Consider the following 25,683-nt stretch of genomic DNA (forward strand, 5'->3'; position numbering starts at 1 on the left):
TTTACAAACGTGGAGTGACTTGCACAACAGGCTGCCTACCTGGCTAGAGTATTGGGCGCTCATCATTCATTTCCTGTGTCTTTCAATCAGGTTTCAGTCAAGCACACATATACGCTCATGAGTCATACAGACATTAACAGTTTACGTGTATGACCATTTTGCTTATTTACCTAGCCACGTAGGCAGTCATACTACATTTCTGGGGGTTGGGGAGGGGGAGGGCATGGAGGGGAGGGTGTATGCTGAGGATGTTATTGTTTCCATAACCCATCGAATGCGGACATGGATTGCAGGATTTTAAACGTGTATATTTGATTTTTTGCGTGTGTACACACATGAAAGGGGTTCAGGCACTAACACTTCTGAACATAGGTTGACCTAGGAGATAGAAAAATCTCCACCCTTTACCCACCAGGCAGCATCTCCGAGATTCGAACCCAGGACCGTCAGACTGTAACTCCAACATTTTAACCACTTGGCTACTGCGCGCGTCAATCTAATATCGCTCAAAGTGAAAAGATGATAAACTACTAAAAGATGAGAAAATGCCAACATTAAAGTTTACCATGTACACACACACACACACACACACACACACACACACACACACACACATCAGGAACTACACAGAACTTTGGTTACACAAGACTCATGTTTTTTTCACACGCATGAGTGAAAACTGCAAACTCTCAGAGCCTGACCTGACTGGGAGACTGGTGGCCGGGCACAAAGATGCCCCCTCCGGCACCGCGACCAGCTGCGGCCTTCAGGTCTGGCAGTGACATGGGGCGGGTGAAGGGGGAGGGGGCGTGGGGGGCGGAGCTGCTCATCCTCGCCTGGTGGCTGCCCCTCTGGTGCTGACCTGCATCTGAAGGAAGGAAGGAAGGAATGGATCCACTGGTGAGTGAATGAATGAATGAATGAACAGAGGAAGGAAGGAAAGAATGGAAGAGATGGAAGAGTATACAGAGGAAGGAATGAAAAAAAAGAAAGAATGAAAGAGTGAATAGAGAGAGGAAGGAAGGAAGGAAAGAAAGAATGAATGAAAGAGTGAATAGAGGGAGGAAGGAAGGAAAGAAAGAATGAATGAATGAAAGAGTGAATAGAGGAAGGATCAAAGGAAGGAAAGAATGAATTAATGAGTGAATGGATGAAGGAAGGAAAGAAAAAATGAATTAATGAGTGAATGGACTAAGGCAGGAAGGAAGGAAGGAAAGAATGAATAGACAAAAGAATGGACAAAGGAGGGAAGCAAAGAATGAGTAAATAAATGAATAAACAAATGAATTTCATTTACTGAGTGTAGTAAAAGTAGTAGTAGTAGTAGTAATAGTATCATAATTCTTATTATTCTTATTACCATCCTGATCATTGATATTCATATCATACCAATCTTTGATCACAGACCAATCTCTATGCCCTTTAAAAACACAGTCAGGGTAGAGCTGACTGACAGCTGCCTTAAGGCGCTCATCAACTGTTTCCTGTGTCATTCAATCAGGCTTCAGTAAGGCATGTGCGCACGCACGCATGCAAACACACACACACACACACACATGTATATTCGAGTTGATTTTACTTCAAATTCGGACATCTCTCATTCTGCAGTGGATACATGCTGCACATGGGATACTGGTTTGTTGCCTCATCTGAATGACTAGCGTCCAGACCACCACTCAATGGTCTGGTGGAGAGTGAGAAAATTCTGGAGAATGTTAGGTTTGATCCCTCAGATTCTCTCGCTTCCTTGATTACCACTAGGCCACCACTCCACATACCAACACAGAAAGCATGCAATGCTATTTGTCATCTAGCCCTCAAAAGAGGAGAGAGAAAAACATAAAGACAAATGTCAAAAAAGATACAAGAAGAAGAAGAAAAAAAATCTTTGTATCAACTCCAAATAAATGCTATGAAATCACTGATACATGACTAAATGTGTACCAAACGTAAAAGTGAATGACAGAGAGAGAGAGAGAGAGAGAGAGAGAGAGAGAGAGAGAGAGAGAGAGAGCGTGTGTGAAGAGGTTCTAGAATAGAGAAATAGAGAGGGAGAAAGAGAGAGTAAAAGGTTATAGAAAGAGAGAGAGAGAGAGAGAGACAGACAGACAAAGACACAGGCACAGACACAGATGGTTTAAAAATATAGGCCTTGGCTCTTTACAAATTAAGTGAACAATGCTTATACAGAAAGAATCACAAATTTGCTTCCTTATGTCAAGAGCTTTACATATAAAATAAGCACACACACCCACACCCACTCACACCTCCCCTACCCCCCCTCTCTCTCTCTCTCTCTCACACACACACATAAAGCAAGAGCCCCCCCCCCTCTCTCTCTCTCTCTCTCTCTCACACAGCAAGAGAAAGCTATTCAACTTCTTATATTTTATTCATATACGTACTTCTTTCATACACACACACACACACACACACACACACACACATGCAAAAACACACACAGAGAGAAAATCTGCTTCAAACAACCATTTTACAGGACATAAATCCACTGCAAATGGAAAACAACAAATTAACAATGTAACATATTGTGTCTATTACTTCTAACACCAGTTCATTTATGAACAGAGAGAAGAAAAAAAAAAGTTGGAGTGCTAACTTCTCTCTGTTCAGTCATTCCCCTTGTACAACTGATATAATCAGAAACACACATATTCCTGTTTTTAACACCATACACACTCTTGATACATTTGAAAAGCTTTTTTCTGTTATGCCATGTTCTACCAGAATAGAAGGAATCCCCTCCCCCCCCCTCAACCCCTCCCCCCCCCCCCAAATCTCCTCTAAAATCCTGTTGTATCCAACACACTTGCCATGACCCAGACTGCAGCAAGGGTCTACTCCACCCAAGCAGAGAAATCGAAAGCTGCTGTGGCTAGTAGCTTCCCTTAGTATATAAAGTTCTATCCACAGAAAACAGGGGTGGGAAAAAAGCAACACAAACAGCAGCAGTGCAACTGATGCAGAAAGCAAGAAGGCAATAGCCTGCAACCAGTGGAAGGTGAGCAATTACATACATACACAACACCTACATGATTACCTGAGCAAGGTGAGTACATACACAACACCTGCTTGATTACCTGAGCATGGTGAGTACATACACAACACCTGCTTGATTACCTGAGCAAGGTGAGTACATACACAACACCTGCTTGATTACCTGAGCAAGGTGAGTACATACACAACACCTGCTTGATTACCTGAGCATGGTGAGTACATACACAACACCTGCTTGATTACCTGAGCAAGGTGAGTACATACACAACACCCGCTTGATTACCTGAGCATGGTGAGTACATACACAACACCTGCTTGATTACCTGAGCATGGTGAGTACATACACAACACCTACATGATTACCTGAGCAAGGTGAGTACATACACAACACCTACATGAATTTACCTGAGCAAGATGAGTACATACACAACACCTACATGATTACCTGAACTGCTGCTTTCCACAGCAGTGGCAGTGCAGGGCAGGAGGGGGTCGTGATGAGGGGCAAGCCTGGAAGGTGGTGGGGGGGTCTCCCCCTCCTCACCACCCTCCCCACCGCCACCGGCCTCAGTGAGACTGGCAGTGGAGGAGTTCTGAAAGCAAAAGGGAACAATGGGAAGGACAGGGTGCATGTGTGGGGGTGGTGCAGTGGTAAGGTCGGGGATGCAGGGTGAAAGTTTATACGGAAGTGCTCGTCAAACATAGACTGCTGCACACACAAAAAAGGAAGTAAATGAATAGAAAAACAATAAATAAATGAAAATAAAAAGGGAAAGAAAAATATAGATGTGCTGCATTGTGGTGACATGCTCTCCCTGGGGATAGCAGCCCCTATTTCACACACACACACACACACACACACACACACACACACACTCACACTTACACACACACACACACGCACACTCACACACACACACACAAACACACACATTATTGCATGCTCAAATACACACTTGAAAACTTGCATATAACCACATGCATGTTTAGCAAGTATGGACATGAACACACACACACATACACACATAATCACAAAACAGCACACACATACAAACACACACACAAACACACACACAAACACACATTCAAGTTCATGCGTGCTGAAATACACATTTGTAAACTCACATATAAGAACATGTCTGTAAAGCAAATACAGACATGCATGCTCACAATCACACACACACACACACACACACACACACACACACACACACACACACATACAATGCATGCACACCCCTAGATTCCTTCCCCTCTACCCCCCATCCCCTCCACACACACACACACACACACACACATGCAGACGATAGCATTCTTCCTGCCTAAAACGGTACAGCACATACACACATGCTCCACCATGCATCAAACTCTCTCTTTCCATTCTACACTGTCTCAGCACTCTGTCAACATGAATTTATACAGTCTCTCATCCATCACAATCAGAGCGATGCGTGTGTGTGAATGACTGGCATGTAAGTACTGATGACTGGCGTGCAAGTACTGTGCTTTGTCTCTGAGGCACAACATTCAGCGCAATATAAATGCTTTATCATTATCATTTGTTACACATGTTGACACACCCATCCACACACATGAAAACAACCCATAAAAACCTTGAATTTTCCTGTGAAGAAAAGCGTGAGGGGGGTGGGGGGAGGGAAGGGACACTGAAGGAGAAGCAGAGGAGAAGCAAGTTGGAGTGGCAAGGAGAATACAAAACAAGGAGAATGTTTTCCAAAAACGAGGAGAATACAAAACAGAAACACAAGTACTCACAACCAAGATCACAGAGACTGAGGATGGATGAATGCTGAAGAGGCATTAAAAAAGGTTCATGAATAAGGTTAACGGTTAAAGTCCCATCACCTTTTACGGCCACCTGGGCAGTGGATTCATATGATATCCACTGTGTCTCGGGAAAGGCATAGAAGGCGAAGCCCAATCTTCTCCTTCAACCATTTTAACTCACTCCGGACAATAGAACGCTACAGCGTTTGTGACGTAAGGTAGTGTTCCAGACGAAGGAACGCTATAGCGGTTTCGACATTTAAGAATTTTTCACGTTTTCCTCATGGGGTAGCGTAACAAACGCAGCTACACCGGGTGTTGCGAATGTGTCAAGGGTTGTATGGAAAGTTTCTTCATGAGATTCCGTAACAACACACTCCAAAGCGAGCCAGTGAGTTCAGGGACCCCAAACAACAAGTTAATCTGCATACGTATAGAAAATGGTGTTGCAGGCAATACAAGTGGAAATTTCTGAGCAAACTAGACCACGACGGCGGCTTTTGCCGCTGCTGAAGTGATCGAAATGCTTCCAACTGAAAGTTTCAACATCGACAAAGATGATGAAGATGTTGAATAAGTATCTGCAGTGAAGAAAGCTACTGGCAAGTAAGTACTGATTATGATTCAGCTTCTGAAAGCAGTGAAGAGGGAGGGGGGTGGGCGTTCACACGACGTGAGGAGAGGGGTCAGTGGGTGAAGTACCGTGAGTTTCATTCAGTTACTTAATGTTTTGTATTTTTTGTGATTTTTTTCCTAACCCTAACAAAAGGGTCGTCTGTTGGGAAAAGCAAGGGAGAGAACTATTCGTCCGGAGTGAGTTAATATCAACCTTCTCCAGAGAGAAGTCCGGTACCCGTTCACACCTGGGTGAAGGGAGGAAAACTGGAGTAAAGTGCCGTTCCCTAGGACACAGCACCCTGCAAAACAGGGCACTGAACTGTGATCACTGGTGAACACTGGATCATATGTCCAACGCTTAATGCGATTCTGCCCTGGCGGCTCTTTGTTAGCATCCAACAAACATGAAGCAAATCTGTACCAGGCTGTCAGTCTGAGAGATGGTGCTTGCAAGAGAATGTCGGCGCACAACAAAATTTGATCACTGATGACAAAAAAAAACAACTTCTCTCTCTTAAACACACACACTCCCACATGAATGCACACACGTGCACATACACACATACACAGGTGCATAGGTACAAGCATTCACACACACACACACACACACACACACACACATGTACACATACATGATATGGAAAAGGCGATGGCTCACATCAAACTTGACCCCTTGATGTTTCTCATGTTTGTTTCCTTGGTTTGGTGATGGCACTGTTTGTGGAGGTAAGGCCTGTAGCTCTTGACATCTCTCTTTTTGTTTGTCAAATGTGCCGACAAAGATGCACGTGTGTGATGTTTCAATGCCCCCAGGGGGCATATGAAAATTAATTAGCCTTGCTTTTTGCAAGAACTTTTTCTCCTTCAACTCTGTGAAGAGTCAATGGGGCACTGCACAGAACTGTTCAACAGATTCCTCCACGTCTTTTAGTTGTGTGTCAAAGCCTGGGTCTCTGTCACTGTTTTTCCTGTCCATTCTGCAAGTCTGCAGTGTTTAGGGTGGTTTTTTTGTTTGTTTGTTTTTTGTTTGTTTGTTGGTGGTGTAAAGAAAGTGGGGAAAGAAAACTGGTGTACTGACCTTGCGTGGTGCGGCCTGTGGAGGTCTGGCTTCTCTGGCTTTCTGTAGTGCCAGTCGTACTGCTACTGTGTCCTTCTCTGACTGACTGGCTTTCTGGTTATCCAGGTACACCTGGCATCACCAGCAGTGTGGTAACAGTAACAATGATGATGATAATGATAATAACAGTGACAATGACGATAACAATAATAGTGACAATAACAACAACAACAACAATAATAATACTAATACTAATAGTGGCAATGATAAAAATGATACTCGTGGCAATGATGATTATAATAATAGTGACAATAATGATGATGATAATAGTAGTGACAATGATGATGATAATAATAGTGACAATGATAATAATGATAACAGTGACAAAGATAATAATAATAATATTAATAATAATAGTGACAAGGATAACAATATGATAATCGTATTGTGCAGTACTGTATTGTCCTGAACTGAATTGTATTGCATCATACTGTTTTGTATTGCATTGCATTGAAAAATCCACACTCAGTCCAAGGGAAGCAACTAGGTGTTACAGATGAATCAGCACGTGGGGTACAAAGCGCAACAGAAATTTTTGTGTTTGAACAAGAAACTCACACACAAGAAAACAAAAAAAGTGAAAATGGAAAGGAAAAAAAGAAGGAAAAATATCTTAATTCCTGTGCAGAATTGACATTTTTCATTTATGAATGATGTAATGTAAAATATGATGTGAACTATATTTTTGTGACATATACTGACATAAGTTTACAGCTGGGCCAACAGCAAAGTGAGAGCTGTATGATCAATGGTTTCTCCACTGCAATGGTTAGTCATTTACAGCTTAGTCTTTTGTGAAGGACGATGACTCTCAAACTAGGAGGCAAGATTGCACTGGCTCTTAGTGCTGCAGTGTTGTGGGCGAGCTGGCCTTTGGGAACCATCCCAAAAACCCTCCTGGCTGAGAGAGTGGGGATGTAACCTGGGCAAGACTCTCCACTATAATCAAATTCTAGCCCAGATAATCGGGACAGCAGTTGCCTCCTCTGCTGTTCTGATGGTCACAGTCGGACACGACTGACTATCATACTGCTCTTTTTATCCGTGCTTTTGACAATATGTCTGTTTGTATTTGTATTTGCATTTCTTTTTATCACAACAGATTTTCTGTGTGAAATTTGGGCTGCTCTCCCCAGGGAGAGTGTGTCGCTACACTACAGCACCACCCATTTTTTTGTATTTTTCCTGCGTGCAGTTTTATTTGTTTTTCCTATCGAAGTGGATTTTTCTACAGAATTTTGCCAGGAACAACCCTTTTGTTGCCATGGGTTCTTTTACGTGCACTGAGTGCATGCTGCACACGGGACCTCAGTTTGACCTCTAGTTGAGGGGGAGAAAATAGCAGCAGCTGAGCCGTGATTTGAACCAGCGTGCTCAGATTCTCTTGCTTCCTGGGCCGATGCGTTACCTCTAGGCCATCACTCCACATGGTTTGTATGTCTGTCTGACTGTGTTGCACACCCAGTGTGAGCTCGACACACTCAGGTCAGCACTGAAAAGACGATGAGACATCAAGGCCCATTCCATATTTTAGTCAAATACAAAGTCCGTCAGGACAGTTGGTCTGTATTTGTGGCACCAGAGGTTCTCACATCTCTTCCTGCTTGGTTTGAGGATCTGTTTGATGGTTGGACAACGCATGTCAGTAATGTCATGTCCTCTCTCACTGAAGTCTTCGGCCACCATCATCATGTCTTCTTTCTGTCTGTCTGTTTGATGGTTGGTTGTTGGTTTTTTTTTAACCCTCCGCCCCCTGGCAGAAAAATCCCAAAGGAACTTCCAAATCTTGTATGAAGGGAAGTAACTCCCCACTGAACTCATACATACACTGCAAACAAGCAAAAATCATATAAAATAAGGCTTTATTTATTTTGATGCAGAAGACAGCTCATGGTGTACAGAAAACATCATAGTTTTACATACAAGTAAAATGGAACACTTTAACTGTAATGAATGATTAAAAAAACCAAGAAAATCTAACATGTTCCAGAAAAAGTCTCAAGCAGCGTGTGCATCAAAGATTACGATTCTCACGGAGTGATCGGTTGTGTGTTTGTGCTCGTTTTTTTCAGTCTCTAAATACTGAGCTACGAATAAAGATACCTCATAATAACAGTTCCAATGATTGAAGGCATGTCCAATCAATCATTCTCAGCCATTTTTGTCAACAACAAAAATAATCAACTTTAAAAAATTCATACCTCAGAAACTTCAAAACCAATCCACTTGCTTCAAATTTCAAAATGACAGCAGTGGAAGGAAGTAACAAATGTACTTCCACTTTCGATGCATTATGGGACTGCTAAAAGTGAAAGTAGAGGTAAATGAACACTGTGTAAAGCGAGTCATGCGGAGCGGTTCAGGGATTGAATAGGGCACTTCCAGTAGGCCATATGGGGCGATTCTGGGGGCAGAGGGTTAACTCACTCCGGTAGAAAGGCCCCTATCGGGTCCTACTGTTCACAACGATTTCAGACAAAGGGCTCCGATCGGGGCCTTTGATAGTTTTGAATTTCTGGAGTGGCACCTAATTTCCATAGTGACATTAAGTGCTAAGAATATCTCAACTGACCTTTCCACTGTCCACTGTGACCAATAAATGCAGTGTGTGTTGCCGTGCTCGCAAATAGGACAGTTATTTTTACGGTGACTGGTTCACGTGAACAGTGTGTGTCAACAGTGACTTCTGACTCAGTTTCGTCTAAGTCACAAGGCAGACAACAGAATTAGACAAATGGCCCTATTGTGGTTAATTTAACATTCTGAATTTAAACTGTTTTAAACTGTTTGTGTTTTCTTGTATTCATTTACAATTCATCAGCATATACAAATTTCGAACAAAAGATATGGATACTTTCATCATCTCAGTCACTGTATGATAGTGTAAGAAGGGAGGAACTTTTATATATTGTCCCCAACTAACTCATTATGTTACTGATCGGTTTGGGAGTTTTCAGTTCATAAATTCTAACATTAGGTTTTTGGTCATTTTATTTCTTACCCATACAAATGGGTCATCTGAAGGGAAAGTCAGGGTAGGTAACTGGCAGTACAAAGTGAGTTACAAGACTTGGTAGTTTACCTCGTCCACACGTTCGCCGAACATGGTGAGGACCTTGGTGCGATAGTCCACAGTGTTGGTGACAGGGTTCCCACTCAGCTGGAGCTTCTCCACACAGGGGAGACGACACACTGGTCCCACCTCCTCCACCTGCACACCCACCACTCACACTTTAACACCACCCACACTGTATGTATTTGATAGTCAGTCGTGCCCAACAATGACCACTCTTTAACACCACCCACACTGTACGTATTTGATAGTCAGTCCTGCCCAACTATGACCACACTTTAACACCACCCACACTGTACGTATTTGATAGTCAGTCCTGCCCAACTATAACCACTCTTTAACACCACCCACACTGTATGTATTTGATAGTCAGTCCTGCCCAATGATGACCACACTTTAACACCACCCACACTGTATGTATTTGATAGTCAGTCATGCCCAACAATGACCACTCTTCAACACCACCCACACTGTATGTATTTGATAGTCAGTCCTGCCCAACTATAACCACTCTTTAACACCACCCACACTGTATGTATTTGACAGTTCTGCCCAACTATGACCACTCTTTAACACCACCCACACTGTATTTATTTGATAGTTAGTCCTGCCCAACTATGACCACTCTTTAACACCACCCACACTGTATGTATTTGACAGTTCTGCCTAACTATGACCACTCTTTAACACCACCCACACTATATGTATTTGATAGTCAGTCCTGCCCAATGATGACCACACTTTAACACCACCCACACTGTATGTATTCGATAGTCAGTCCTGCCCAATGATGACCACACTTTAACACCACCCACACTGTATGTATTTGATAGTCAGTCCTGCCCAACTATAACCACTCTTTAACACCACCCACACTGTATGTATTTGACAGTTCTGCCTAACTATGACCACTCTTTAACACCACCCACACTATATGTATTTGATAGTCAATCCTGCCCAATGATGACCAGTCTTTAACACCACCCACACTGTATGTATTTGACAGTTCTGCCTAACTATGACCACTCTTTAACACCACCCACACTATATGTATTTGATAGTCAATACTGCCCAATGATGACCACACTTTAACACCACCCACACTGTATGTATTTGATAGTCAGTCGTTGCCAACTATAACCACTCTTCAACACCACCTACACTGTATTTGTTTGACAGTCAGTCCTGCCCAACTATGACCACTCTTTAACACCACCCACACTGTATGTATTTGATAGTCAGTCCTGTCCAACGGTGACCACCAGAACAGCAGAGGAGGAGGCATCTACTGTCCTGACTATCTGGGCTAGAATTTGATTACAGAGGAGAGTGTCTTGCCCAGGTTACATCCCAACTCTCTCGGCCAAGAGGGTTTTAAGAAAGTTGGTGTTGAAATGGTTCCCGAAGGCTGACTAGCCCCCCAAGGCTGCAGCATTAAGACCCAATGCAATCTTGCCTCCTAATTTCAGAGTCATAGTCCTTCACAAATGACTAAGACCACGAATTCTACTGCTACTACTGATGATATTGATAAATAATGCAAATAAAAACAATAGTAACAATAACAATAATGGCAATAGTAATCATGGGCGTAATTATATGGTGCACTCTACCTTTTTTGCAAATTGGCCCAGAGTGTCATCAACTGACAGCAAAATGAGGAAAAATGGTCACAAAAATTAACACTACAGGCCACTACAATCAAGACTGACAAACAAGACAAATCAAATATGTCAGTGACAAACCACACACACACACACACACAGATGCCACAATGCATGCCAATGCCTTGACTTCCATAGAGAATATGTAAATCAGCAGAAGATCGCAATGAACAGGGAGGAACATATGGCTGAAGAGCCATTCATCGAATGAATGGATGAATCATATATTAAAGGATTCTGAACATAGAGACTTCACAAATAAGGACCACCTGGGAATTCACACTGTTTTCTTCCTGGAGGCATGGTGAAACTATTCTGATTTTTTTTTTTAATGGTGTATGCAACCCATATAATGAGCACCACTCAACCATAGAAGCTTTCTTGCAAGTGATTATCCATTTTTACAACATAAACCACAGCTATCACTTATATCCACTAAATACAGTCACTTGGGGCTCTATCACTGATTTTTCAAACATTTTATGAGCTGTTAACAGTACATGTTAGCCAGTGCATTCAATGAGACCAGTGGTTCACCATAGGATCTCTGCAAGTAGAAAAGGTCAAACGTCAAACTGATCCAGTAACCCCTGTCCTAATACTACTCTGCATAATTTCAATCATCTCTTGATTTTTTTTTTTCCATTTTATTCTAACACACTTGCTTTAATGACGTGATTCTGGATTTTCTGCAGAATAGATGAATCCTACTTGAAAGAACAATGAATGAATGAATGAACGAGTGAATGAACGAATGAATGAATTGTAAACGCAAAAATGAACAATAAATGAAAGAAAAACAAATGAATGAATAAATCAGAAATGAAAGAACAATGACTGTATGAAGCAATGAATAAAGGGACAGACAGACAAAAGAATGAATATCATAAGTGAACAATCATCAGTATCATAAATGAACAATCAACAGAATAATGGGATGAATTAACAAATGAATGCATTACTTAATCATGTATGAAAGAACCAGGAATGAACGAAGGGATAAATTAACTTATAAATAACATACCTTGGAAATTCTGTTGTCACTGACGTCCAGCATTTCCAAAGAGAACAGCTTGGCAAATCCTGCACATACATAACAGCCACTGTGTCAAAACAGTTCACACAACGCTCTCTTCGGTTAACTCTCTTCAGACCAAGCAACCACTGTATCAAAACACTTCACTCAGTGCTCTCTTTGATTAACTCTCTTCAGACCAAACAACCACTGTATCGAAACACTTCACTCAATGCTCTCTTCGATTAACTGTCTTCAGACCAAACAGCCACTGTATCAAAACACTTCACTCAATGCTCTCTTTGATTAACTAACTGTCTTCAGACCAAGCAGCTGCTGTATCAAAACACTTCACTCAATGCTCTCTTCGATTAACTAACTGTCTTCAGACCAAGCAGCTGCTGTATCAAAACACTTCACTCAATCAATGCTCTCTTTCATTAACTGTCTTCAGACCAAACAGCCACTGTATCAAAACACTTCACTCAATGCTCTCTTTCATTAACTGTCTTCAGACCAAACAGCCACTGTATCAAAACACTTCACTCAATGCTCTCTTCGATTAACTCTCTTCAGACCAAGCAGCCGCTGTATCAAAACACTTCACTCAATGCTCTCTTCGATTAACTCTCTTCAGACCAAGCAGCTGCTGTATCAAAACACTTCACTCAATGCTCTCTTCGATTAACTAACTGTCTTCAGACCAAGCAGCCACTGTATCAAAACACTTCACTCAATGCTCTCTTCGATTAACTCTCTTCAGACCAAACAGCCACTGTATCAAAACACTTCACTCAATGCTCTCTTCGATTAACTGTCTTCAGACCAAGCAGCCGCTGTATCAAAACACTTCACTCAATGCTCTCTTCGATTAACTCTCTTCAGACCAAACAGCCACTGTATCAAAACACTTCACTCAATGCTCTCTTCGATTAACTCTCTTCAGACCAAACAGCCACTGTATCAAAACACTTCACTCAATGCTCTCTTTCATTAACTGTCTTCAGACCAAACAGCCACTGTATCAAAACACTTCACTCAATGCTCTCTTCGATTAACTAAATGTCTTCAGACCAAACAGCCACTGTATCAAAACACTTCACTCAATGCTCTCTTCGATTAACTGTCTTCAGCACGGCGGCACAAGGCAGCCCTTTTAGTTTTGGCGCGAAGCGGAGGGGAGAGGGATGAACAGCGAGCGAGCGCGAAACGTTGGAAAGGTGATAGCCTGGACAGACAGGCAGGCAGTATATGGGGCAGCGCTCTGGCGCACCACTAACTTCGCGCTATTCTTTGCGGAGCGCATGTTACACGGGCAGTGTGTACAGCTGTGAACAGCTTCGCTGCTGCTGATAAACTGTCAGAAACAGGGTTATGTGCTTTTAAAAAATAATACTCTATGTCAGAATGCAACAAGAAGGGCGCTATGGGTGTGAATGGATGTGTGATTTTCTGACAAATTTAACGATACCAAACATGAGCAGGTTTAATTTCCTACAGGCAGTGTACAAGCGGTCCAAAACTTAGCGAGCACACGAACATTCTGTTCGAACTGAGGAACACACACGGAACGTAGTTCAATTTCAACTCCGTGTTGTGTGTGTACATCGTTTTACTTGGAGATAAAACTTGTATCATGATATACATGCATGTCTCCACGATACAACTGGAAGGAAAATATAGCCGATACATTACCTAGAGGTGGCAGACCGCCCCGGAATTAGTATCAGTATTTAACGATCAGCTCCACTGAGAACTGCTGCCAGCCACTTAAGTTTCACACTTCTCTCAACATCACGGGAAGAGAGACGGACAGGCAGACATATATATGCAGGGACAGACATACTGAGAAACAGAGGAACGTGTACGGAGAGAGAAAGGGGAGAGGCACAGAGAGAGAGGGAGAGAGACAGACGCAGAGAGAGAGAGAGAGAGAGAGAGAGAGAGACGCACACAGAGAGGGGGGGGAGAGATTTTCGCCGACTAGATGTTTTGCGTGTCAGTATGTGTGCCTTTGCTTGCGACATGCATTTGGTCAGTCTAAAAGATACACCTTGACGATACCATGCTTTTAGTAAACGATCACAATGTAACGTACTGACATGCATTTGTAAGTTCTGAATAATAAAATCCATTCCTACCTGAACTTATAAATCCGTATGAACTCCTTGTTTGTAGTTGGTAATCCACTCAGTTGAAGTGTGACACTGACTACACTCAAACATTTTTTTTCTTTTCTTGTTTTTTCCTTACAATGTGTGTGTGCGGGAGGGAGGGATTCAGGGTGGAGAAAAGAACAGGGCTGAAAATTTCTTTATTCTTTACTTTTTGATTTGTGCCGTGATTCTCCTGCTTGGGGTACGACTTGCTGACGCATGGGGGAGACAATAGTCATGTGCTCTTGCATGATGACACGCAGTTTGTCATCTTGTGACTGCATCCCTAATACTTTCTTTTGAGTGAATTGACGACTGCGTGTGTTGCCTCCCCCCCTTGTTCATTTTTTTGTAGCACTTGATACAAATGCATGTGGGATGTTTGCCCTCTTCATCATTCGAAACATCTAGACCGAAAAAACGAAACAGTTCAGAAGAATACTTGGCACAAAGTCTTGCATTCAACCCCTTATCTTTATCTCTTCTGAGAACCCGCTCACCACACACACGACACATATTATCCAAACATCTCAAGTGTTCACTGAAGGTGTGTTGCCCAGTCAGCAATGCTGCCACTACCGCACCAGATTCCATTTTTGTCGGCACTCACACACACACACTTAGGTCAAATAACTGGATGTAACACAAACACTCGGACAGTGTCTGGTAAATCACACAACACACTTAAAGTTCACATTCACTGGAATCATGTACACAAAAATGACAGCAAACAAAAACCGGTGTGCACGAATATGATTAAATGAAAATCACTTAAACAATACACCTTTCTCTGCTGGAAACATAGGCACAAAGAGCGCGGCGCGCGCTCCCCTCCCCCCCCCCCTCCCATCCCAGTAGAATCTAGGTCAGCAGCCGTGCTCCTGACCGCTCACTGAACTCTGAAACTAAATAGCTCTGCTGGAAGTTAAGCGGCACAGCCGTGTCAGACCAAGCAGCCGCTGTATCAAAACACTTCACTCAATGCTCTCTTCGATTAACTGTCTTCAGACCAAACAGCCGCTGTATCAAAACACTTCACTCAATGCTCTCTTCGATTAACTCTCTTCAGACCAAACAGCCGCTGTATCAAAACACTTCACTCAATGCTCTCTTCGATTAACTCTCTTCAGACCAAACAGCCGCTGTGTCAAAATATCTTACTCAATGCTCTCTTTGATTAACTAACTCTCTTCAGACCAAGCAGCCACTGTATCAAAACACCTCACTTGAAGCTCTCTTCCATTAAATCTCTTCTGACAAAGGAGCCTGACAGGGGGTTTCGAAAGTTTTGAATTTCTGGAGTGGCACCTCATTTCCATTATAATATCTGTACTTTCCTACTCCTGAATGCAACCAGAGAATGTAGAGCTTGTTGCTGTGCTCATGAGCGGAAGAATTTTCCAGATAACTCATTCATGACCGCGTTCAGAGTGTGTCAAATGCATCTGACCCAGTTTCTTCCCCGTCACACAGGAGACAAACTAAGCGATAAAGCCAACATTTTAGCAGTGTTAGAAAGGCTTGAACGGCATCAGACAAAAGGCTGTATGTTGATGAGACAGGTGATGACAGTGATGAGAATGCAGATTTCACAACAAAAAAATGATAGAAAAATTATCTGTGAGGTTGTGGGTTCGAATCCCGCTCTCGCCCTTTCTCTCAAGTTTGACTAGAAAATCAAACTGAGCGTCTAGTCTTTTGGATGTGATGATAAACTCAGGTCCCATGTGCAGCACACACTTGGCACATGGAAAAAGAATCCATGGCAACAAGAGTGTTGTCCTCTGGCAAAATTATGCAAAAAGAAATGCACTCTGATAGGTACACAAATATATAAGCATGCACTCAAGGTCTGACAAGCGCATTGGGTTATGCTGCTGGTCAGACATGTGCCTAGCAGATGTGGTGTAGCGTATATGGATTTGTGACCACTCCTTGAGAAACTGAAAATGATGGCTACTTTCCACCTCTCACTGGAAGACAGAATGAGAAAGCAGGAAATATCGTTTGTCCCAAACTAACTCATTGAACCCAAAAAACAAAACCAACCAACCAAAAATCCCCCATTCCTACACCCACCATGGTGAAGTGGTTAGTGTCATGGACTGGCCACAGGGAGGACTCATGTTCGATCCCCACTGGAGATGAATTTTTCTCGGCCCATGACCAGCTCTTACTAAGAGCTGAGTGTGTTGTGGGCTCAAATGCACCTGAAGCAGATCTCTGGATACTGTGCTATATAAGTATCCATTATTATCATTATCATTTTATCATTATTATTATCATCATCATTATTATTATCATTATCAAATGGAAAGACAGGGACCACACTGTCACAAGTCATCCACTTCACAGATGTATCTTTTGGAGTGTTGCTCATATTTCCTGACCAACACTGCAGGTGTCTGTATCTGCCAGCCTGGTTGATGCTGCGATACATAATGAGAGACCACAGCCTTGTCAAGTGATCCCAAACCTATGTGGACCACTACAGCAGCATCGACATCGCCCCCCATCATCAGAGAACAAAATGTCACAGATTCTGGGAAACATTAAGAAAAAAAAGAAAGACACCCTTTTTGCATGGAATCCTGCAGGTTCCCAGACAGCAGCAGGCTGCTGCATACACTTGAGGTTGCCACTACCAGCCCCCCCCCCCCACACACACACCTGTCAGTGAGTCCAGCAGGTTGCCAGACAGCAGCAGTCACTTGAGGTTGCCACTACCACCCCCCACCTCCCCCCACACACACACCTGTCAGTGAGTCCAGCAGGTTGCCTGACAGCAGCAGACACTTGAGGTTGCCCAGCTTGGTGTGCAGGGCCTGGAGGTCGGCCAAACGGTTGTGGGACAGGTCCAGGTGGGTCATGTGACTCAGCCACTGCAGGTGCTGCACCTGTGTCAACCTGTTGTGCGACAGGTTCACGTGCTCTGCCCGCCATAGGATCGCCTGCAAAGATGGGCCCAACGGCTGAGTGGTTAAAGCCTTGGACTTTCAATCAGAGGGTCCTGGACTCAAATCTCCGTAACAGAGCCTGGTGGGTAAAGGGTTGAGATTTTTTCCCCTATCTCCCAAGTCAACATATGTGCAGACCTATTACAGTACAAGAGTCTGAACCCCCTTTGTGTGTTTACACATGCAGAGAATCAAATACGCACGTTAAAGATCCTGTAATCCCTGTCAGCATTCAGATGGTTATGAAAACAAGAACATACCCAGCATGCACCCCCCGAAAACAGAGTATAGCTGCCTAAACAGTGGGATAATTGAACAAAACTGTCAAACTTAAAATATTACATGTCTGTATGACTGTGCATGTGTGTGTGAAACCTGATTGAATGACACAGGAAATGAATGATGAGCACCCAATGGGAGCTTAAGAGCACAGAGAAATCTACATTATTCACAGCACACACACACACACACACACATGCACACTCACTCACCACACTGTTGTCTATGTCCTCAATGAAGTTGTGACTGAAGTCAACATGTGTGACGTGATCCCAGCCTGCCACAAGGGGAGTGCCATCCTCTCCCTTCCACCTTGGCGTGTCTTGTAACACCACCTCCTAATGACATACAACTACACATTGTCTTGTAACAGCACCTCCTGACGACACACAACACACCCCCAACTTCACGTTATGTTTTAACACCATAATGACACACAACACACGCCACTTCTGCACATCATATTGTCACACCATCTCCTGATGACAAACAACACACCCCACAACTACACATTATGTTGTAACACCACCTCCTGATGACACACAACACACCCCACGACACACTGATTTGTAACACCACCTTCTAAAACACACAACACACCCCACAACTACACATTATGTTGTAACACCACCTCCTGACAACACACAACACACCCCAAAACTACACATTATGTTGTAACACCACCTTCTACGGACATATAGCACACCCCACAACTACACATTTTGTTGTAATACCACCTCCAGATGACACATGACACACCCCACAACTACACATTTTGTTGTAATACCACCTCCTGATGACACACAGCACACGATGGGTGCAATAGCCAAATGGTTAAAGTGTTGGACTATCAATCTGAGGGTCCTGGGTTCAAATCTCAGTGACGGCGCCTGGTGGGTAAATGGTGGAGAATTTTCCGATCTCCCACTTTCAACATATGTGCAGACCTGCTAATGCCTGAATCCCCTTCGTGTTTATATGCATGCATAAGATCAAATACGCACATTAAAGATGCTGAAATCCATGTCAGCATTCGGTGGGTTATGGAAACAAGAACATACCCAGCATGCACACCCCTGAAAACGGAGTATGGCTGCCTACATGGCTGGGTACATAAAAACGAAACGGTCATACATGTAAAATGTTACATGTCTGTCTGAGTGTGTATGTGTGCATGCCTGAAATCTGATTGAATGACACAGGAAACGATTGATGAGTGCCCAGGGGTAACCATCAGTCAGCTCTACCCAGGAACGCAGCCTGTTGTGCAAATGGCCCCGTGTTTGTGAAGCGCTTAGAGATTGGTCTCAAATCGGGGATAGGCGCTGTATAAATATCCATATCAATCAATCAAAAAACACCCCACAACTACACATCATGTTGTAACACCACCTGCTCATGACACACAACACATCCCACAACTACACATTGTGTTGTGTTGTTGTCTTCTGTTGAGTTGCACTGAGTTACCTTCCACTGTGTTGTATTGTGTACACATCAGAAAACCCCATGGTATTCTGTTGTATAAAACTGTATTGCACTGTGTTGTATTATACTGTATCGTATCACATTTCATTATGTTGCATTGCATTGCATTGCATTGCACTGCATTACATTGTATTGTATTGCACCGTACGGTGTTGTATTGCATTGTATTTTGTTTTGTACACATCCCAAATACTCATGAATAAAAAGGTTACAAGTCAAAGATCCCACAGCCTTTCACAGCCACAGGGGCAGTGACTAGGGCTTGGCATTGGGAGTCGGGGCACGATCCTCTCCATCTGCTGCTTAACCTTCCCCAAGCCAAAGTCAGGTACCCATTCACACCTGGGTGGAGTGAGGAAAATCAGAGAAAAGTGCCTTTCCTGAGGACACAGCGCCATGCTGAAACAGGGCCTGCAACTCTGGCAACTGATGAACACCTCACCAGGTGCCAGTTGCATTGCTTGGTTCTAACTTTTTGACAGTTACGCGTGACTAAATGCCTACGTTGACCGAACTACGCCATTGGTCAGTTCCATGCTACACACAGTTAGTAGCGGGTTATGACCATACTAGGCTCTTCCGTCTGAGCAATGCAACTGGCTCCAAAAGTCCAACAATTAACTGATTCTGTCACGGTGCTTCCTTGGGAAATGAAATTAAACAACACGGATATATGGAAAACCTGTGTTGTCCATTTGTGTTCTTATATTTGGGAGTGGTGAATTGTGTATATGTTTCTGTTCCCAGCATTGCACATTTGACAACAGGGAGGGTTTGCAGACCCACTCTCATCTGCTTTTCGTGGAGGTTCCCCCATTATTTTTAATGAGAACTGTGTGGTGCATGCGCGTCTCCATTTCCTCTTTTTTTCCACGCCACCGAAAGGCTAAAATTTCGTCATGGAAATTGCTGTTCTAACAAAAAGATTTTGAACATTTTCAGTGACTACTTTCGCAAGTTTACAAGACACTTAATACACAAATACAAATAAACATACTTTATTGTCTTTACTATGGTACAGATATTTTCTTTTTGGCAACAGCACGTGGCCAACATAAAAAAACAAAGAAATAAAATAACTGAAAAATAAAAAAGATAATCTGAATGGCACCAAGTAGAAACAGCTATACAGATATACACAAATATACAGATTACTGAAATTTGGTTTCATAATTACACCCACTATTTCTTTCACTGAACAGCAGCTTGACTCTCTTCAGTTTGCTTATAAAGCACACAGAAGTACTGACGATGCTATCCTAACTCTCCTTCATAATGCTTTCCTTCATTTGAATAACACAGGATCTTTTGTGCGTATCCTTTTTGTTGACTTCTCTTCTGCTTTTAACACAATACAACCTCATCTCCTTGCCCTCAAACTGCTAGGCATGGATGTTGATCCGAAGCTTACTTTTGGATAGTAAGTTTTCTTCTCAATAGAACTCAGTCCGTCCGCTTTCATTCTGCCCACTCTTCTCTAAAATCTACTTCTACTGGTGCACCCCAAGGTACAGTGCTATCCCCTGTTCTTTTTACACTGTACACAAATGACTGCAGAGGCACGGAGGAAACTCCTGTCATAAAATATTCTGATGATTCAGCAATTGAAGATCTGACCAACTCTGATGCTATTTATTTCAGTGAAATTAAAAAGTTCTGTTCCTGGTGTGAGAAAAACTATCTGGATCTCAATGTATTGAAAACAAAAGAAATGTTAATAGATTTTCGGAAAGACCCCTTGCCTGTAGCTAACCTTGTTATTGATGGTCAAACAGTGGAGAGGGTCAATGAATATAGATATTTAGGGACCATCTTAGACAATAAGCTGACTTTTGACAGAAATGTTGATTCCATTCATAAGAAATGTCAATCTAGAATTTTTTGTTTACAGAAGCTTAGAAATGTTGGTATAAATTCAAATATTCTTCAAAGTTATTATCGATGTTGTATCGAGTCCGTGCTCACAGTTTCATTTATGTGCTGGTATGGAAGTTTGGGAGTGAGGAGTAAGTGTGTTTTGAACGATGTCATGAGTGTATGCAGTAAAATTGTGGGAGTGAAACAAGCTAGTATGCAAGAGCTGTATGAAAGTCGAGTAGTTAAAAAAAGCAGGCAGACAGCAACTGACGACACCCATATTTTAGCAAAGTATTATGAGCTGTTGCCATCAGGACGACGGTACAGAACTTTTAAGTTGAAATCCAGAGCTCTGAAGACTTTTATTCCACGTTCAATCCACCTTTTAAATTCTTGAGAACTGTGTGTGTGTGTGTGTGTGTGTGTGTGTGTGCGCGCGCGCGCACTCTCATGTGAGACGTGTGAAAGTCCGTGCATGATAGGCTGTACCTTGTTCTAGTTGTGGTGTGTGTGTGTGTGTGTGTGTGTGTGTGTGTGTGTGTGTGTGTGTGTGTGTTTACTGAGCTTAAAACGTGACAATTGGTTATAATGAATGTGCATTATGTAGGAAGAATAATGTGCAATATGCAGGATGAATGTACAATGGAATATGTCTAATGCTAACGTCCATATTCTAAATATATTTCTGTTTAATAATTATGATGTAATAATTAATTGCAATGTTTTTAAAAGCGAATATGTGAAATGCTTTTATTTGAGAACATATGTTTATTACTCTTGTTTAATCAAGTTATCCGCGCGCGCGTGTGTGTGTGTGTGGGGGGGGGCGGGGGGGTGCGGGTGTGTGCTGATTATCTGGTAGTGGTTTTCCTCAATTCATCTTTATTCTTATCTTATCTGTCTATTATAATCAATGTGCAGTATAGTAGGCTATGTTTATAATTATATTCAAATAATGTTTCTTAATTCTTTCAGTTTTTACATTAAGAATACTAGTTATTACCTGCAGTGTGTGGATATATGTATGAAACGATGTATGTGATATTTTTTTTACATTTGTATCTTCGTAATATTTGTAGGGGCTGTTGTTGGCTTTTACAGTTATGGTCCCCATGTTGTTTACTTGTCTATGTTGTGATAATGCACCTGACCAAATTTATCCAGTTGGAGACAATAAAGTTATTCTTATCTTATCTTATCTTATTTGGTCTAGTCTTCAATGTTTACTTTGAGCATGTTTCTTGTCACATCTCTGCCATTACGTATTCAAACTGATCTATCTATAAACTCTGCTGAAAGGTTGTCCAAACAAAGGCAGTGCAAACCCAGAAAAGCTAGTTACACTACAGTGGTGGGCTGCGCATGACGTCATATGACCTACTTCTCGTTCTGCAAGCATCGAAAGGTGCCCCTCGAAAGCGGGCCTACAAACCCTGCCTATTTCTTCTGTATGTATCAAACTCCATAATAAACAGAAACTGAGGAGGTGGAGGCAAATACAAAATCTTCTGACACAAGCAGGAGAGAGCACAAACCTTGATGGTGTGAGCTGTGCGGTACACATTGAAGGACACAAGAGTCTGTTTGATGGTCTCAAGTCCCTGAAGCATCTGGAAACTGCACGACAGAATCTGAAACAGATGTCATTTTGATTTCATCCAGAGATCAAATGAATGTTACGAGAAAAGGCTGAATTCAAAGAAAATGACATTGGGATGTACAATGTTACATCAGTGTATTGAAAAGAGGCCATTCGTTAAAAGAATACAAAAATAAAGGCAAACACATTTCTCACACAAATGCAAGCATGCTCTCTCACGCTTTCTCTCTCACATGTACAGATATATCGCGCGCGCGCGCGCGCGCACACACACACACACATCCGACAGTCCTGGAAGAAGAGAAGAAGAAAAAAGGAAAGAAAAAGGAGAAGAAGAAGAAGCAGAGAAAAACATCTTACCACTGACTACCAAAGACTGCAGAAAAGAGACTGAGGTACATGAGTTGGTTCCAGTTAAAGGTGTTTAAAAAGTAGAAGAAGAAGAAGAAGAAGAAAGAGAAGAAGAAGAATCAGAACAAAGAGAAAAGTAAGTGACAACTGACTTCAAAAGGCTGCAGAAATTTGAAGAGATTGAGGTACATGAGTTGGTTCCAATTAAAGAAGAAGAAGAAGATGATGAAGAAGAAGAAGAATCAGAAGAATGAGAACTAAGAGAAAAGTGATTACTGACTTCCAAAGACTGCAGGGACTTGAAGAGACTGAGGTACTTAAGTTGGTTCCAGTTAAAGGTGTTTATAAAGAAGAAGAAGAAGATGAAGGAGAAGGAGAAGAATAAGAAGAAGAATCAGAACAAAGAGAAAAGTAACAACCGACTTCAAAAGGCTGCAGAAATTTGAAGAGATTGAGGTACTCAAGTTAGTTCCAGTTAAAGAAGAAGAAGAAGATGAAGAAGAAGAAGAAGCAGAAGAATGAGAACTAAGAAAAAAGTAATTGATGACTGACTTCCAAAGACTGCAGGGACTTGAAGAGACTGAGGTCAAACTTGAGCTGGTTCATGTGGATGTTGCTACGGCCCACTGCTTCCTCACTGCCACAGATCTGCACAGGTCGTCATCATCATCATCATCATCATCATCATGATGTTCATAACAACAACAACAACAAGAACGACAACAACAATAACAATAATAATGATGATGATGACAACAATAATGATAATAATAAAGATGATAACAACAACAAAAGCAACAATACTACCACTACTACTACTAATGTCAGCATTCAGTGGGTTATGGAAACAAGGACATACCCAGCATGTACACCCTCGAAAATGGAGTATGGCTGCCTACATGGCAGGGTAAATACGTGAAACAGTCATACACTTAAAATGCTACATGTCTGAATGAGTGGATGTGTGCATGACTGAAACTCGACTGAAAGACACAGGAAACGAATGATGAGCACCCAATGGCTGCTGTCAGTCGGCTCTACCCAGGTAGGCAGCCTGTTGTGCAAATGACTCCATATTTGTAAAGTGCTTAGAGCTTGGTCTCTGACCAAGGATAGGCAATATATAAGTATCCATATCATTATCATCATTATCAAATAAAGTCATTCTATTTTAGTCCTATCTACCATCATAATAACAGGCATTATTCATACTGAACTCTTCCTTTATCATCAAAAGGCTCTGAGTCCTGAGTCAGTCACAAGCTTCTGAAAGAGATCATTCCAACAATCTCAAGTGAGGTCAGGTCCCTGAAAACACACACATCACTGGTGCACTCATGACCTTGACCTTTCAATGCTCACAGCCCAGCTGACCATACAGGCCCTTGCTGGGGCTGGAAGGTAAGAAAACTGATCACACAAAACCTGAAAAAACAAACTAAACAAAAAACACACAACAATAACTGGTAAAGAAAATCAGATACAGGTAAAGTCACAACCACACACTGAGCTTTCATGGATTTTGAAGCGCTATATATAGATGTACTGTTATCATTACACCTGAAAATGGAGTATGGCTGCCTACATGGCGGGGAAAAAACAGTCATACATGTAAAAAACTTGTACATGCTTGTGAACGTGGGAGTCACAGCCACTGAACACACAATTATTATAAGTAGTAGTTATGTCATTATCATTTTGATTATTATCATTATTACCATTATCATTTTCATTATTATTATGGACAGACAGACAGACAGAGGGAAAGAGACACAACCTGCAGATGTTTGGCTCTGGTGATGAAGTCCAGAATGTGGCCAAGGTCCTTCTTCATGTCTCCACTGTCTGTGCGCAGAAACAATGGCTGAATTTGATACTTTCACACACACATACATTCTCTATCTCTCCTCCATCTCTCTCACAACACAGTGAAACACACAAACACACAGACACAAGTCTCATAAAACACACACACACACACACACACACACACCAACTATGCTTTTATGCTGGGGGACTCAGCAAGTGAGGACATTAACAAACCTCGGTTAACCCTCTGACTGGTGACCCTTTCTGAGGTCAGTAGAATTCCACATGATGAGGAAAAAACCCTGTGTCAGTACTATGTACACTAAAACTATTGTAGCTTTTCTATTTGTGGTAATTTATGCTTGAAATTACACCGACTGATGCACAGTACGTTCTACTTTCACAAGGAAATAAAACAAAGGACTCGCTTTTTGATTTGTTGAGTATTTATTCAAGTTATTGCATGTTTGTAATTTTTTGTGAATATTTCCATAAAACTCATGACACTCAACATACAAAAAAAAAAAAAAAAAAAAAAAAAAAAAAAAGGAAAAATAAGCCTCGGTCTCTTCTTCATAAGAATTATCAGAATTATCTTCTGAATCATTGTACAAGTTTTCTTTATCACTGTCCACATCATTCATAATCTCCTCAAATGTTTGAATGGATTGCGAGTCCAAGACCATCATAGTGCTGCAGTTTTGAAGAAGACAGGATTCAATTCTCTAATGAAAAAACAATTTTGCAAGAACTGTATGACTCAGTGAGTTGACAAAGGGAAGCAAATCACTTTTATGAACCTTTCCTGAACATATCGACATCACTCAAAGGTTCTCTCCCTTCTAAAACTGGCACAATCATGATGAAATACCTCCATTAATCTTAACAGAGATAGG

The 25,683-nt window shown here is 42.0% G+C and overlaps 1 protein-coding gene across 2 annotated transcripts in view; it reads right to left on the reverse strand.

The window, feature by feature from the left end:
* The window catches only part of LOC143299429 (nischarin-like), a 46,807-nt gene that overhangs the window by 10,775 nt on the left and 10,349 nt on the right, over positions 1-25,683 (reverse strand). The window contains exons 6-15 of one of the 2 annotated variants that reach the window (XM_076612623.1): positions 24,756-24,823; positions 23,531-23,626; positions 22,563-22,658; positions 17,895-18,020; positions 17,202-17,397; positions 12,300-12,358; positions 9,621-9,749; positions 6,500-6,610; positions 3,461-3,608; positions 702-868 (exon numbers count right to left, since the gene is read on the reverse strand). In XM_076612623.1, coding sequence (XP_076468738.1) covers positions 702-868; positions 3,461-3,608; positions 6,500-6,610; positions 9,621-9,749; positions 12,300-12,358; positions 17,202-17,397; positions 17,895-18,020; positions 22,563-22,658; positions 23,531-23,626; positions 24,756-24,823 — 1,196 coding nt within the window. Of the gene's footprint in view, positions 1-701; positions 869-3,460; positions 3,609-4,791; positions 4,826-6,499; positions 6,611-9,620; positions 9,750-12,299; positions 12,359-17,201; positions 17,398-17,894; positions 18,021-22,562; positions 22,659-23,530; positions 23,627-24,755; positions 24,824-25,683 lie in introns of both variants that reach the window. The other variant, XM_076612624.1, reaches the window with a different exon arrangement.

The sequence above is a fragment of the Babylonia areolata genome, chromosome 25, assembly GCF_041734735.1.
Source record: "Babylonia areolata isolate BAREFJ2019XMU chromosome 25, ASM4173473v1, whole genome shotgun sequence".
Taxonomy (NCBI): Eukaryota; Metazoa; Mollusca; class Gastropoda; order Neogastropoda; family Buccinidae; genus Babylonia; species Babylonia areolata.